Source organism: Heptranchias perlo, chromosome 3 (assembly GCF_035084215.1).
Source record: "Heptranchias perlo isolate sHepPer1 chromosome 3, sHepPer1.hap1, whole genome shotgun sequence".
NCBI lineage: Eukaryota > Metazoa > Chordata > Chondrichthyes > Hexanchiformes > Hexanchidae > Heptranchias > Heptranchias perlo.
In genome coordinates, this window is record NC_090327.1 from 122,456,413 (window position 1) to 122,473,767 (window position 17,355).

A 17,355-nucleotide genomic window follows, 5' to 3' on the forward strand; every position below is an offset into this window, starting at 1 on the left:
AACAGCACTTACTCCTCAGTACTTTCCAGAATGTAATATTTATTTTATGTAAAGAGATGCTACTTTTAAAATATATTTGAGAAAAGTTCAGTCCACTTACCAACCTACTGAGTACACAAACACTCTTCTGAACAGTTTCTCTTGTGACATCTGCCTGTCGAACCTTCAGCGCCTGAAGTTAAGCAGAAGTTTGTTAAAATCAGAGTCTTTACAGAAACATGCACTCATTAGCATAGCTTGCTGAACATAATGAATTCCATAAAACAGAAGATTAATGTGCCAGTGGTAAAAATCACTATCATAACACACTGCAACAATAAATTTGTAAAAAAACAGATTTAGGACTATTTCTCTACTTTATAAGTTCCCAAAACTGTGCAAAATGAGGGGAAGCAGATAGCAGAAAGGTAAGCTGAGAACAGTGGGAGGTTAGTGCAAAACAGGACATATTTAAAAATTTGCTACCTTGTCGGGTCTTCATTCTTTGAGTCAATGACCCAATGGCAGTATCGTTTTGAGAGCTTTTTTTTTTAAAAAGATTGTTTTTAAAATGGTTGTTGTTGGGTTTTTATAGGATATTGTTATAGATCCCAAGTGCTCTTATGAGGAGCTTTATAGGATATTGTCATATATCCCTATTGCCCTTATTGGAGCTATTATAGGATACTGTCACATAGAATCATAGAACGATACAGCACAGGAGGCGGCCGTTCGGCCCATTGTGCCTGTGTCGGCTCTTTGAAAGAGCTAACCAATTAATTCCACTCATGCTCTTTCCCCACAGCCCTGTAATTTTTTTTCCCCTTCAAGTATTTATCCAATTCCCTTTTGAAAGATACTGTTGAATCTGCTGCCACACCCTTTCAGGCAGTGCATTCCAGATCACAACAATTTGCTGCGTAAAAAAAAAATTGTCCTCATGTCACCTCTGGGTCTTTCGTCAATCACTTTAAATCTGTGTCCTCTGGTTACCGACCTTTCTGCCACTGGAAATAGTTATACCTTATTTGCTCTATCAAAATCCTTCATGATTTTGAACACGTTTATAAAATCTCCTCATCCTTCTTTGCTCTAAGGATAACGACCCCAGCTTCTCCACATAACTGATGTCCCTCATCCCTGGTGCCATTCTAGTAAATCTCCTCTGCATCCTCTCGAAGGCCTTGACATCCTTCCTAAAGTGTGGTGCCCAGAATTGAACACAATACTCCAGCTGCAGCCTAACCAGTGTTTTATAAAGGTTTAGCATAACTTCCTTGCTTTTGTGCTCTTTGCCTTTTAATAAAGCCCAGGACTCCATATGCGTTTTTACCACCCTTCTCAACTTGTCCTGCCACCTTCAAAGATTTGTGTACGTACACCCCCAGGTCTCTGCTCCTGCACACTCTTTAAAATTGTACCATTTAGTTTATATTGCCTCTCCTCATTCTTCCTACCAAAATGCATCACTTCACACTTTTCTGCGTTAAATTCCATCTGCCATGTGCATGCCCATTTCAACAGTCTGTCGACATCCTCCTGAAGTCTGTTACTATCCTCCTCATTGTTTACTACATTTCCGAGTTTCATGTCATATAAAAACTTTGATATTATGCTCTGTATGCCCAAGTCCAGGTTATTAATATATATATCAAGAAGAGCAATGGTCCTAATACCGACCTCTGGGGAACACCACTGTATTCTTCCCTCCAATCTGAAAAATGATCGTTCATCACTACTCTCTGCTTCCTGTCCCTTCGCCAATTTCATATCCACACTGCCATTGTCCCTTTAATCCCAAGGGCTTGAATTTTGCTTACAAGTCTATTATGTGGTACTTTGTCAAACAACTTTTGAAAGTCATACACATCAACCGCACCATCTTCAAGAACCCTCTCAGTTATTTACAACCATAGAAAAGATACAGCACAGAAAGGGGCCATTCGGCCCATCGTGTCCGCGCCGGCTGGAAGAACAACCAGGTGCCCATTCTAATCCCACCTTCCAGCACCCGGTCCGTCGCCCTGCAGCTTACAGCAATTTAGGTGCAGGATTCCATACACCCACCACCCTCTGGGTAAAAAAAGGTTTTCCTCAAGTCCCCTCTAATCCTTCCGCCAATCAACTTAAACCAATGTCCTCTAGATCTTGAACTCTCCGCTAGGGGAAACAGGTACTTCCTGTCTACTCTATCTGGGCCCCTCATAATTTTGTGCACCTCAATCAAGTCACCCCTCAGCCTCCTCTGCTCCAAGGAAAAAAAACCCAGCCCATCCAATCTCTCCTCGTAGCTTCAATTTTCAAGCCCTGGCAACATTCTTGTAAACCTTCTCTGCACACTCTCCAGGGCAATTATGTCCTTCCTGTAGTGCGGTGACCAGAACTGCGCACAATACTCCAGCTGTGGCCTTACCAGCGTTTTATACAGTTCCATCATTACATCCCTGCTTTTGTATTCTATACGTCGGCTAATAACGGAGAGCATTCCGTATACCTTCTTCACAACCTTATCTACCTGTACTGCCACCTTCAGGGACCTGTGCACATGCACTCCAAGGTCTCTCACTTCCTCTACCCCTCTCAATATATTCCCTTTTACTGTTTGCCCTCCCTAGTGCATTACCTCACACTTCTCCGGGTTGAACTCCATTTGCCATTTTTCCGCCCACTCCACCAACCCATTGATATCTTCTTGGAGTCTACAGCTATCCTCTTCACTATCAACTACACGGCCAATTTTTGTGTCATCTGCAAATTTGCCAATCATGCCCCCGACATTCAAGTCCAAATCATTAATATATACCACAAACAGCAAGGGACCCAACACTGAGCCCTGTGGCACACCACTGGAAACAGACTTCTTCAAAGAACTCAATCAAGTTAGTCAAACATGATTTGCCTTTAACAAATCCATGCTGACTTTTATTTATTAGCTCATAATTTTCCAAGTGCCAATTAATTTTGTCCTGGGTTATTGTCTCTAAAAGTTTTCCCACCACCATTAGGCTGACTGGCCTGTAATTGACGGATTTATCCCTCTCTCCTTTTTTAAACAGGAGTGCAACATTTGCAATCCTCCAGTCCTCTGGCACTACCCCCATATCTAAGGAGGATATATCCCTATTGTCCTATGTGGAGGTCTTATAGGATATTGTCATACATCCTTTACCACTAATATAAGGAGAAGACAAGGAAACACCAAGAAGTCTGCTTAATAATCTTTATTTATCAAATCAATGATACAACACAACCCCTTACATGCAATGCCCATGAGACTGGTACCGATAGTAACTCACGTGCAGAGGACTCAAGAAAATCACACGGTCGTTATTCTAACTGCTCAAGCTAGCCTTAGCAAGTGTGGACCGAAATCCCCACGGAACTCGTGTGTTGTATCCTTTATAGGGTTAACCACGTCCTCCTAACGGGATGCCATTATGTTAACGTATCCTCCCTATGTCTTCTTAACTGACTTACTATTCATGTACTATATTTCTTATCTCTTCTCATGAACGGTTATATATAAAGAAAAGCTTACTATGGCTATTCTACCTGGTAGACCTATTCTCAAAGGTGGCATTAAGGATGTGGCAAAGCCACCAAGAGCTCACTTTTCTGATCCACTGTTTTGCAGAGTAGTATGACTAATATTTAGTATGTTCTTGCTGGATGGGAGACTATTTAAAGACTGAAGTTAAAACACTGATCTCCATGGCCAGAATTGGTTTGCATTCAAGGTTTGTCAGTCAGACCTTAAAATGCTGCATAAATGTGGAGCAACTGACATAACATTCAGACCTTTGCTGTTGGACTTCCTGGCCAACACATCTTGCGTGACCTGTTGCAATTTTCCTGTGTAAAGAATGTAGCAGCCCTCCACTTTGGCCTCATGCCTCATTTAGGCATGACACCTTCATGCCCTCCTCAGAGCAGAAGCTGTCAACTTTAACTGGCACTGAACAACAGCCACAGTCAATGCATTTGGACAGGAATACTGACTTTTACATCACAGGTGGTCCAGCAAAGTAACTTCCAGACATTAAAAGGGCTCCGTGCAGTTGCAAATCGTTAATTAAAGTTACATTTTCACTAAGGAAAACGAACCTTGGCTTCAATCTGTCGGTAGCAGGAAACGCCATAAACTGTCTTTCGATTCCCACTCCTTGGAGGCAAATGAAAATAAACCGTATCTAAGGAGAAAGAAAAACATGATTATAAAATCATAGAAAAGAATGAATCTCAGACTGAGCTAAAAATAACTTGCATTCAAGGGAAAACATCTCTTGAGATAGCATTCGAATTACGAATAGAATCAAGTACAAATTGCATTTATATAGCGCCTTTAATGTAGTAAAACATCCCAAGGCGCTTCACAGGAGCGATTTTCAAACAAAATTTGACACCGAGCCACATAAGGAGATATTAGGACAGGTGACCAAAAGCCAGGCTTTAAGGAGCACCTTAAAGGAGGAGAGGCGGAGAGGTTTAGGGAGGGAATTCCAGAGCTTAGGGCCTAGGCAGCTGAAGGCACGGCCGCCAATGGTTTTTTTTTATTCGTTCACGGGATGTGGGCGTCGCTGGCAAGGCCGGCATTTATTGCCCATCCCTAATTGCCCTCGAGAAGGTGGTGGTGAGCCGCCTTCTTGAACCGCTGCAGTCCGTGTGGTGACGGTTCTCCCACAGTGCTGTTAGGAAGGGAGTTCCAGGATTTTGACCCAGCGACAATGAAGGAACGGCGATATATTTCCAAGTCGGGATGGTGTGTGACTTGGAGGGGAACGTGCAGGTGGTGTTGTTCCCATGCGCCTGCTGCCCTTGTCCTTCTAGGTGGTAGAGGTCGCGGGTTTGGGAGGTGCTGTCGAAGAAGCCTTGGCGAGTTGCTGCAGTGCATCCTGTGGATGGTGCACACTGCAGCCACAGTGCGCCGGTGGTGAAGGGAGTGAATGTTTAAGGTGGTGGATGGGGTGCCAATCAAGCGGGCTGCTTTATCTTGGATGGTGTCGAGCTTCTTGAGTGTTGTTGGAGCTGCACTCATCCAGGCAAGTGGAGAGTATTCCATCACACTCCTGACTTGTGCCTTGTAGATGGTGGAAAGGCTTTGGGGAGTCAGGAGGTGAGTCACTCGGCGCAGAATACCCAGCCTCTGACCTGCTCTCGTAGCCACAGTATTTATATGGCTGGTCCAGTTAAGTTTCTGGTCAATGATGACCCCCAGGATGTTGATGGTGGGGGATTCGGCGATGGTAATGCCGTTGAATGTCAAGGGGAGGTGGTTGGACTCGCTCTTGTTGGAGATGGTCATTGCCTGGCACTTATCTGGCGCGAATGTTACTTGCCACTTATGAGCCCAAGCCTGGATGTTGTCCAGGTCTTGCTGCACGCAGGCTCGGACTGCTTCATTATCTGAGGGGTTGCGAATGGAACTGAACACTGCAGTCATCAGCGAACATCTCCATTTCTGACCTTATGATGGAGGGAAGGTCATTGATGAAGCAGCTGAAGATGGTTGGGCCTAGGACACTGCCCTGAGGAACTCCTGCAGCAATGCCCTGGGGCTGAGATGATTGGCCTCCAACAACCACTACCATCTTCCTTTGTGCTAGGTATGACTCCAGCCACTGGAGAGTTTTCCCCCTGATTCCCATTGACTTCAATTTTACTAGGGCTCCTTGGTTCCACACTCGGTCAAATGCTGCCTTGATGTCAAGGGCAGTCACTCTCACCTCACCTCTGGAATTCAGCTCTTTTGTCCATGTTTGGACCAAGGCTGTAATGAGGTCTGGAGCCGAGTGGTCCTGGCGGAACCCAAACTGAGCATCGGTGAGCAGGTTATTGGTGAGTAAGTGCCGCTTGATAGCACTGTCGACGACACCTTCCATCACTTTGCTGATGATTGAGAGTAGACTGATGGGACGGTAATTGGCCGGATTGGATTTGTCCTGCTTTTTGTGGACAGGACATACCTGGGCAATTTTCCACATTGTCGGGTGGATGCCAGTGTTGTAGCTGTACTGGAACAGCTTGGCTAGAGGCGCAGCTAGTTCTGGAGCACAAGTCTTCAGCACTACAGCTGGGATGTTGTCGGGGCCCATAGCCTTTGCTGTATCCAGTGCACTCAGCCGTTTCTTGATATCACGTGGAGTGAATCGAATTGGCCGAAGACTGGCTTCCGTGATGGTGGGGATATCGGGAGGAGGCTGAGATGGATTATCCACTCGGCACTTCTGGCTGAAGATGGTTGCAAACGCTTCAGCCTTGTCTTTTGCACTCACGTGCTGGACTCCGCCATCATTGAGAATGGGGATGTTTGCAGAGCCTCCTCCTCCCGTTAGTTGTTTAATTGTCCACCACCATTCACGACTGGATGTGGCAGGACTGCAGAGCTTTGATCTGATCCGTTGGTTGTGGAATCGCTTAGCTCTGTCTATGGCATGTTGCTTCCGCTGTTTAGCATGCATGTAGTCCTGAGTTGTAGCTTCACCAGGTTGGCACCTCATTTTTGGGTACGCCTGGTGCTGCTCCTGGCATGCTCTTCTACACTCCTCATTGAACCAGGGTTGATCCCCTGGCTTGTTGGTAATGGTAGAGTGAGGAATATGCCGGGCCATGAGGTTACAGATTGTGCTGGAATACAATTCTGCTGCTGCTGATGGCCCACAGCGCCTCATGGATGCCCAGTTTTGAGCTGCTAGATCTGTTCTGAATCTATCCCATTTAGCACGGTGGTAGTGCCACACAACACGAGGACTGCATTAGGGTTAGGGTTAGGGTTAGAGATGTTTTGCTACAGTTGTACAGGGCATTGGTGAGTCCACATCTTTAGATTGAGACACCAAATAGCAGGACACTTAACCAAATGAGGCAGCAATCCCAGGGGATTCTCCACTTCCCCTCCTCTGTGGATGCTAGCAATTTTCATTTGTATGTGGATGTTTAGCAAATGAAGAACAAATGTTTTACAATACATCAATTACACCAGACTTTTGATTGAATTTATTGTAGTGTGACTGGTAGCAACAGTCATAATAGACATCAGTGGTGGTGGTATTGTTGCGGGGGGTGGGGGGGGGGGGGGGGGTGGGGAGAAAGAGAGTGGGGAGGGGAGGAAGGAAGGAAAGGAAATAAAAGACTGACTTGCATTTACATAGAACCTTATTACATCCCCAAAAAGATCTCAAAGTATTTCAAATATAATGGATAATTTAAATATAGTGACTGTAACGCACACACACACAGCAATATCCACACCAGCAATCAGATGAACAAGAGGTTGATTTGTTTTTACTGGTGTTGTGGACAGAATGCAGCTAGGTCACTGGGAGAACTCAAATTCTTCGCCAAAAAGTGTCCACCTGAAGCACCTAAACAAGGAGACACGCCTCAGTTTAAAGGAAGATGGCATTAGAATGTCAGCCTAGATTATGACCTCAAGTCCTGGTTTATGGCTTGTACCCATGACCCTGGACTCAGGTGAGATTGCTACGAACTTAGCCAAGCTACTATTACGTAACAGTAGTCTACTGTAGTCTAGTATAAATAGGAACAACTTTCTTCATTTATCTTACCCTCCTGGTAGTTATGTGCTCCGTCTGGCAGGGCCAGAAATGGAAGGTATTTCCACTCCTCAGGCAAGCTGTGACCATCATGTCCTTCTTCTGGAACCAACGGTGGGTATGAAAATTCAACCTGTAGTGATCCAGAATGGAGATTACAATAAGTAGTACATAGTACAGTATATGTGGCATGAAGAACTTCAACAGCTTTTTGACTATAATTTCTTTTCTTGCCCTGGATATTTGTATAAGACTACGAAATATGAATGAAAATGTGTGGCTAAGCTGGGATGCAATACTATTCCCTCTCCCTTACTTGCTCTTTAGCAAAAGGTGGCAAGGGAATGCTATCAAGTTACAGTTATCCCAGCTTCCATATAGCAAGGAAACAGCCCTAATAAAAAAAACAGAAAAATGTAATAGGATTAGCTCCTACAGACCCCCCTCTTACTGTGCAGAAGTGCCTGGAAAGTGCTTAGCAACAGCCAACAAATATGAAATTAGAAGTCACTTTGTGAGAAGGCAATGGCAGCCTGGGTTCCATCACTGTGTGATGCAGTGAGTGGCAGCATACCAGAGAGTCACCCTAAAGCAAGATATTGGTTGGGATTGTGGCCCACAACAAAAAGTTAGATACAATACTCCATACAGGGCCAGTAAGTGAAGAAACCACAATGACTGGGAAAATGCATACAATCAAAATATAATTTTTTAAAATACAAAAGGATACGGAAGTATTTTAGGAACTGCTTTATCCTTACAATGCATTATTCTGTTTCAAGCAGGACTTTGCAGGATCTACAAGCATTATAAATATTGGGTTCAGTTAAGGCCAAATTTACATACATGTTGAATGATGCAGAAAATGTCCAATCTGAAACCTGTTCAACCTAGTTTGAGGTTACCCCAACAGCTATTCCTCGTGTAAATGTCCCAAAATTATTCTGTATAAGCAGATCTAGTCTACTATGAGCTGAAATCAATTACTTTATTCTGTTCCATATTAGAGCTAGCATCGCCCATTTCTCGCAATTAACCCTGATCACAGCAAATTGCTTATTGGAGAATACACAGGATACTCACTAAGGCAGGCAATCTGGACAATGGAAACTAACATGTCAATTAGATCACTTCATACCAGCTAAACTAGTGTTCCAAATTTATTTACAAATAAGATGCATAGAAACAAGATGCTGGCAAAATATTAAACAGTATAATACTCATGAGAGAACTGTAATCAGCTCACAAAGGGTCAATATACCCTTTTCAAAAAACTGCCTTTCTTTAACACCCTTGGTCCAAACATGGACATAAGAGCTGAATTCCAGAGGTGAGGTGTGAGTGACTGCCCTTGTCATCAAGGCAGCATTTGACAGAGTGTGGCACCAAGGAGCCCTAGTAAAATTGAAGTCAATGGGAATCGGGGGAAAACTCTCCAGTGGCTGAAGTCGTACCTAGCACAAAGGAAGATGGTAGTGGTTATTGGTGGCCAATCATCTCAGCCCCAGGACATTGCTTCAGGAGTTCCTCAAGACAGTGTCCTAGGCCCAACCACCTTCAGCCGCTTCATCAATGACCTTCCCTCCATCATAAGGTCAGAAATGGGGATGTTCGCCGATGATTGCACAGTGTTCAGTTCCATTCGCAACCCCTCAGATAATGCAGTCCATGCCCGCATGCAGCAAGACCTGAACAACATCCAGGCTTGGGCTCATAAGTGGCAAGTAACATTTGCGCCAGACAAGTGCAAAGCAATGACCATCTCCAACAAGAGTCTAATCATCTCCTCTTGACATTCAACGGCATTACCATCGTCGAATCCCCCACCATCAACAACCTGGGGGTCACCATTGACCAGAAACTTAACTGCACCAGCCACATAAATACTGTGGCTACAAGAGCAGGTCAGAGGCTGGGTATTCTGCGGTAAGTGACTCACCTCCTTACTCCCCAAAGCCTTTCCACCATCTACAAGGCACAAGTCAGGAGTTTGATGGAATACTCTCCAATTGCCTGGATGAATGCAGTTCCAACAACACTCAAGAAACTCGACACCATCCAGGACAAAGCAGCCCGCTTGATTGGCACCCCATCCATCACCCCGATGCACCACAGCAACTAGCCAAGGCTTCTTCGACAGCACCTCCCAAACCCGCAACCTCTACCACCTAGAACGACAAGGGCAGCAGGCATAAGGGAACACCACCTGCACGTTCCCCTACAAGTCACACACCATCCTGACTTGGAAATATATCGCCGTTCCTTCATCGTCGCTGGGTCAAAATCCTGGAACTCCCTACTGAATAGCACTGTGAAAGAACCTTCATCACACGGACTGCAATGGTTCAAGAAGGAGGCTCACCACCACCTTCTCAAAGGCAATTAGGGAGGAGCAATAAATGCTGACTTACCAGCGACGCCCACATCCCATGAACAAATAAAAAAAAGTTGCTAGAAATCTAACCGTTCCTTTGGATAAATCAGCTGAGCCTTTTCTTTTCCTCATACAAATGTAATACCTGTAATTTCAAAAGCATATTCTCTTGAAACAAGATATCACACACTAGAATACATGAGCTTCATGCACCAATGAAGCCTGGTGCATCCTTGCCAGGATAAAAGACTAACAGGTGGAACTGGTCTATTTATCCTGTGGAACCTCTCATGGAAAGCAAATACTTTTGAAACTGCCAAGCAATCACAATTAACAGTTCTCACACCTTGGTAAACAATGGGATCATGGGCTGCAGCAATGGCGTTCTTTTTGGCATTCCCACCAGACTATTTCACACATAGCAACAACTAGAAATTAAATCTCTGACAAAAGCTACACCCATTTACATTTAAAAAGGGGCCTGCTTCATCAACCAAGCACTGGAGTTCATTTCTAGAGGAATAGAATTCAAAAGCAGAGAAGGTATGTTAAACATATACAGAACCTTGGTTAGACCACACTTGCAGTACTGTGCACAGTTCTGGTCTCCATATTGCAAAAAAGATATACGAGGACGCCACTAGAACTGAGAGGGTACAACTATCTGGAAAGGCTGTACAGGCTGGGGCTCTTTTCTCTAGACAAGAGAAGACAAAGGTGGCCTGAAAGAGGTCCTTAAAACTATGAAGAGGTTCAACAGGGTAGACGTAAAGAAGATGTTTCCACTTTTGGAACAATATTAGATAGTCACTAATAAATCCAATAAGGAATTCAGGAGAAGCTGCTTCACTCAGAGAGTGGTGAGAATGTGGAACTCAGTGCTGCTGGAATAAATCCTTATCCTTTTAATTACAGATTTGAAAAGCTTGAGACAGTAATATGTCTCTCAATCAGCTATATTTATTCTTGTTTCAAAACATTCCTCTTAAGACTATATATAGAGCAGTACATGTAGTCCTACATCTAGAAACTTACGTGTAAAGAACTTCCGGGGAATCGTGAGCAATTGCCTATCCACAGCCATTCACGGTAACTCTCCTTGAAGCTAGCCAAAGTTCCTAACTGAGGTTTGCTTCGTATCTCTTTTTATACCATTTTAAAAAAAACAAGCATTCATTGTCTAATTCTTGCTGAAGGTAACTTTGTTGGGTGTTTTATTACCCATAGGTCATTGAACATACAATGATAGAAGCCTCAATCTCCTAGTTAATACCTTGGTCAATATCCTGTCATTTCAGCAACCTTTGCTTCCTATGTTTGCTCTTCCCGAAGTATAGCTTTTGTCCTGGGGCGTCAGTAATCAAAATATCTGCCAGTATCCAGGTCAAACCAATTTTGATGTACTCATGTAGTTTAACCGTAATTTCTACATTAGCTGTTCTGTATTAAGAACAATGCACAAACCTATCTATATTCTTACAGCTACCACATAGAGTGGTTGCGGTGAATAGCATAGAGGCAACCAGGGGAAGCTAGATAAGTACATGAGGGAGAAAGGAATAGAAGGATATGTTGATAGGGTGAGATGAAGTAGAGAGAGTGGGAGGAGGCTCGTGTGGAGCATAAACACTGGCATAGCATTTCTGTGCTGTAAAGTCTATGTAACCACACTGCAGAAACAAAAAAGCCATACCGCACAAGTTTCTGTATATTTCCCCTTTATATAGATTATTACTTTATCCTTTCACTGCCGTTTCAGGCATAATTACTGGAGTAAGAATCTGAGTTTACTGTGTGTAGATCTTATGAAGCAACTTTTCAAATATAAAGGGGGAAAAATTGGATAAGGGTCCATTTTAGGCGATGGTAGCACATCCCCACTCCCGACAGACCCTACGCAGGCAGCACGTGAACTTCATGCTGCCTGCTACTTACCATGAAATCTCCGTGCAGCCAGCGCAACCCTCGCTGCTGAGAGGCTGCACTGAGAATGAGGAAGTTGGAAATGCGGCTTACGCAGCGCACGTCATCAGCAGCCTGCATTACTTAAAGGTGCAGGCACATTTCAAATGGCAAGTACACAGCTTACCTGCAGGAGGGAAAATGGCCATGAGAGCAGCTGCACCGGCACGAGAGAAGGCTCTACGCTTCTCCGATGATGCTCTCGTGGCCCTGGTGGAAGGCGTGAACGAAAGGAGGGCCAGCATGTATCCTCAGGGTGGCCAGAGACCCTCCAGACTACAGCTGCGCAGGCATTGGCAGGCTGTGGTGCAGGAAGTGAACGTTAGGAGCATTGCACCATGCACATGGGTGCAGTGCCGGAAGAAGTTCAATGATTTGACATGAGTGGTCAAGGTGAGTGAATACAAGTATCAAGTGGCACATCCTACCAACTGCACCACTGCTCCACGCACGACACCTCCCGTCACCCACCCACCAACAAACACTGCCCATCCATATGCAATGCTGCACTTGGCATGCTGCATCTCACCCGCATATAGTACCACACTTGCAGGCCACACAACCACCACTCAAGTCACATAAACTGGTAGCTATTCGACTATGACATACACATCACCCACACACCTTGCAGGACACTCACTGTCCTCTGTCTTGCAGAAGGTGGCGCATAGCACCCGGCAGCAGGAGGGACCTGAGGCTGGACGGGCAAGTTTGCACATCCTCACCCCCCTAGAGGAGACGGTGCTTCAGATCATTGGGCGGGCCGTCACTGCAGTCATCACAACGCTGGAGGTCCCGGTGAAGGGGGTCTCTACATATCTAATGCTCCTTCACCACATCGCCCTTCTCCCATAATCTTTTCTGACTCACGTGCTGCACATGCTGTAAGCACACACCTCTTGCTCCTCTCCCCACTCCACAACTCAACCTGTTGCCCTTTGTCATTGCAGATACCCAAGAACACATGATGGCACCCGAGGAGGACACTGAAGCCACACCGTCACTCGATCTGACACTTGCTTCCACCAGCTCAGAGACTGACACTGCGCGTCCTTTAGAGGTTAGGTTAGACGAGGGATCTGCACGTGGTGAGACACCGAGAACAAGTGCGCAGGAGCCGGGGCCGGAACAGATACCACAGGTGCCAGCTCGCAAGAGGGAGAGGTCGCTCACTAGTTCTGCTGCAGAGGAGTCACTTGAGGACTTTGTTGGGCGTACACCAACAAATGCTTGGGGCACTGGAAAGCCTGCGCACAATGAGAAGGGACATGGAGGAGTCCAGCTCCAACTTGGCGCAGGGCTTTTTTGCAGAGCTTGGAGCCCATCCTTTCCAACATGGAATGGGTGGTCACCTCCATCAGCGCACCTGTGGAAACCACCATGATGCAGCATCTCATGACTGATGTCACAGCATCCATTGCAGCACAAACATCTGCCATCCAAGGTCTGACTGCCGAATTTGCAGCTCAGACTGCTGCTATCATGGCTCTGGGGACCACTATGGAATGGGGCTTCCAGGGCGTCACAGAACTCCAGCAATCCGTTCTCCAGCTGATCACTAGGATTGCTGAGGCGCCGCTCCGGGAGAGTGGCAGTGGCACATGGCAGTCGGACATGCTGTCCTCTCTCAGGACGACAGCCTTCCTGCTCCCACCCCTGCCACTCCGCCAGTGCCCCCGTTGTTGCCTCTTGGCCAGCCAGACCAGACTGCTGCAGCCTATGCTGAGATGGTGCAGTCTGAAGCCGGGCCCTCCAGGCCCAGAGCTGCTCGAGGTCGTCCTCCAAGGCCATCTGCACGCTCCTCAATTGAAGGCCAGCAGCCTCCCACCACGCATGCTCCAGCCACAGGGAAAGCACCTCATAGGAGCACTGGGGTAGGTAAAGGCATACGAACAACAGGCACTAAGGGAATGCACAAGAGTGAATAGTTCTGTTATATTTGCATAATTTCGTTTATTCATCGATAAATGAGAGTTTGATTTTGCATTTGGTGGTGGTTTTTATTTATGCAATGAGCTGAGAGGGACACCAATGTGTAATCTGATGGAGGGCAATTTGATATGGTCTTGTGGGAGCGGACGGGTGAGGAATTTAGGACTGTTGGTGAGTTGGGGGATGTAGTTCAAATTATTGATAGCGGGCATGGATCAGGCGAGCACACAGAGCCCTCGCAGACAAGGCGTGTGGTTCCTGATGCACCCTTGCGTCCTCGGCCTCCCCCTCCTCCGCCGCCGCCGCCTCCTCCTCCTCCTCAGGGTCTTCTGCAATCATTGGTGGCAAAGGCTGGTCCCTCGTGATGGTGAGGTTGTGCAGCATGCAGCATACCACCACAAATCTGCCCACCCGCTCAGGGGAATACTGCAGGGCTCTTCCAGACCAGTCTAGGCAGCGGAAGCGTTGTTTGAGGAGGCCTATGGTGTGCTCCGCGATGTTGCGTGTGGCAGCATGGCTCTCATTATAGGCTTCCTGTGCACGGGTTCCTACCGGTGTCATGAGCCACGTTGTGAGGGATAGCCCTTGTCGTCCAGTAACAAGCCTTTGACTTGCCGAGTCAGGTGAAAGATAGCTGGCATGTTGGACTGCCGCATGACGAAGGCGTCGTGACTGCTCCCAGATAGCGGGCATCGACCTCCATGATGCGATGCGTGTGGTCGCACACCAGCTGCACGTTGAGGGAGTGGAAGACCTTTCGGTTGACGAAGATGGCTGAGTTGATGTGCGGGGCATGCAGGGCAATATGTGTGCAGTCAATGGCACCCTGCACCATGGGGAAGTCAGCAATGTGGGCGAACCCCCGTGCTCGCTCGTTCTACTTGTCTCTGTTGAGAGGGAAGGTGATGACCCTGTTCCTCATGTGGTACAGTGCACTGCATATTGCAAGATGTTGCACATTTTTTTTTACTCGTTCATGGGACGTGGGCGTCGCTGGCGAGGCCGGTATTTATTGCGCATCCCTAATTGCCCTCGAGAAGGTGGGGGTGAGCCGCCTTATTGAAATGCTGCAGTCCGTGTGGTGACTGTTCTCCCACAGTGCTGTTAGGAAGGGAGTTCCAGGATTTTGACCCTGTTGCCAGCAGAGACCTGAAATGCTCCTGAGCCATAGAAATTCAGCACCACGGTGACCTTCACAGCCACAGGCAATGCTTTCCTCGCCCTGCTCCGAGGCTGCAGTTGTGGCTGCACCAGTTGACAGATCTCGGTGACGGCTTCCTTGGTGAACCTCAGGCGTCGGATGCAATCCTCCTCGGTCTTGTTGAGGTAATAGAATTGATTCCGGAAGGCCCCCCTGCTCAGTGCCCTGCGCCTCCTCGCAGCTTGACGTGCTGCGTGTGGCCTCTCTGCGTGCTCCCAGTCGTGCTCAATGCCCAGCGGGAGCCCGAGCAGACTGCCCATGGTTGGCAGGAATATTGTTCAACCAGGGTTGTAACTTTCCAACCCGTAAGGCAGTACCTGCCAAAGCACTCTCAAAAGTAGTGTAGGAACTCTCAATAAGAATAGGGAGCTTCAAAAAACACTTCCTACTCCTCCAGCAGCCAGAAGCAATAATCCAGCAACTAACCTGCAACACCTGCATGGCCCCTTTAAATAGCGCTGGTTGGGGGGGTCCTTCAGGCACTGTAAGACACGTTTAGATGGTCGGGGATAGGACTGTGTTGAGTTGAGCGTTAAGGTCCAAAATGGTGTGTATCACTTTAAATCAGCGTTGCACACTGATTGCACGCATTTTCTCCCTACTTTACATGCTTCCAGCGTTCGGTATTTGTGCATGCTCTAACTCTTATACCAAGATGGCGTCTGGCGCACGTCACGCAGGAAACGTGCGTGCGCCTCCAAGTCGCCATCTTGGATGTCAGCGAGGCCAGGTGGTGCCAAAACAATGGGCGCTACACGGCCCAATTTAGTGCCCACAGTGCTGAAAGCAATTTCCCCTTTTTATTTACCCCCAGTTATCCTCCATATCCACATCGTCAGCGGCCTTACTTGTTTGATTTAATTGGTGCCAAGTCTGAGCTGTGCGAGAAAAGACACCCAAGACAGCTTATCATCCTCTCATGAGGGCCCAACTTGTCTGTTGTTTGTGCTCTTAGAGACAAGATGAATTCAAACTCAGATTTGTCACTCAAGAATTAAAACAATCCGTCTCCGTTCTTACTATCAGTGTGGAGACATTTTCATAAACAGAATGGTCTCCTGGAAACTACAAATACAATATTCTGATGCCATGATGTAATTATATTTTATTCTGGCTTCTGAAACAGAAAGACAGCATCTTTTAAGAAGAGTGAAAAGAACCCAAAGCCTTATCTTTAAAGAGCAGCACCTTTCCAGTATTAAAATTCACTGTTGGCTAAAACAATGTTTTCTGATCATTCAAGTAAATATTACAGGACATTGCAACTTTACTTCAAAAAGTGAAACCCCCATAGAGGTAAATTATATACATTTCAGTGGCCAGTATGAATTATCATGGAAACAGGAAGTTTATACCAACAATGACTAAACCTGCGATGTCATACACTGCACCTGCTCATGAGTGAATCTTCAGCGTGTGGGGGATGAGTCGGGCAAGGTTGGCCGATCATTCGCTAAAGATTCCTACTTTACCACCTCAGATTACCCACCACGGTGACCTCAACGAACTGCAAAAAAAGAGTACTATCCATCAAGTACCATATTTATTTTAAAGAATAAAAGGACTGATAATCTGCCTGCTGACTGTAACCCATCATGTGGTTCAAGGAACAATCAAACTGCTTTAAGCTTTGACGTAAAAACAGAAAATGCTGGAAATACACAGCAGGTCTGTCAGTGTCTATAAAGCAAAGAGACATTTCAGTTGTGTAGCATGTAACAGAGTCTGTCTTTTCACTTTACAGATGCTGACTGACCTGCTGTAATTTCCAGCAATTTCTATTTTTCTTTGGCTGCTTCAAGCTGTTGCTGTATCCCACATTATCAAAACACCCTTGATGTATTACAGCCTTTAATGTACCCTTATTCAAAATGTAAAGCTTTTGATTTATTAATATCTAAAGGACCTTTTCACAATACAAGTTCAATCCACAATGCCTAGTATTTAACCCCGTTTATTACACAATTTTAAAACAAAAAAAAACTGGAAGAAATTTTGGAAGCTTCAGAAAAAGTGGTTTTACTACAACATTTAGGCCTTTGATTCCTTTACCATCTTTCTTTAAAAGACAAATTCAGCAATAGCTAACGCTTGAGAGAAAAAAATTAAACAAGAAGAAATTATAATAGAAATAGGAGAAATAGTTGACTGAATCTCCAGGGAGATGTTATGAGTGACAGCAGCTGTAATAATCAGATTCTTCAGATACTGCCACCTCAGGACTGAAATGAATATGTGAATACTCATTTCTAGCTCTCACATGGCCTAATTACTGATTTATTTAACAGACCACATAGTGGTCCAACCAACATCACCATCATTAATTCATGGCTTATAAATTGGACAGCTTGTAA

The 17,355-nt window shown here is 45.8% G+C and overlaps 1 protein-coding gene across 2 annotated transcripts in view; it reads right to left on the bottom strand.

Annotated features, from left to right (window-relative positions):
* Window positions 1-17,355, bottom strand: part of avl9 (AVL9 homolog (S. cerevisiase)) — a 95,387-nt gene that overhangs the window by 65,800 nt on the left and 12,232 nt on the right. For both annotated transcript variants that reach the window (XM_067981921.1, XM_067981920.1), the window contains exons 2-4: window positions 7,545-7,665; window positions 4,084-4,169; window positions 101-172 (exon numbers count right to left, since the gene is read on the bottom strand). In XM_067981921.1, coding sequence (XP_067838022.1) covers window positions 101-172; window positions 4,084-4,169; window positions 7,545-7,665 — 279 coding nt within the window. The remainder of the gene's footprint in view (window positions 1-100; window positions 173-4,083; window positions 4,170-7,544; window positions 7,666-17,355) is intronic.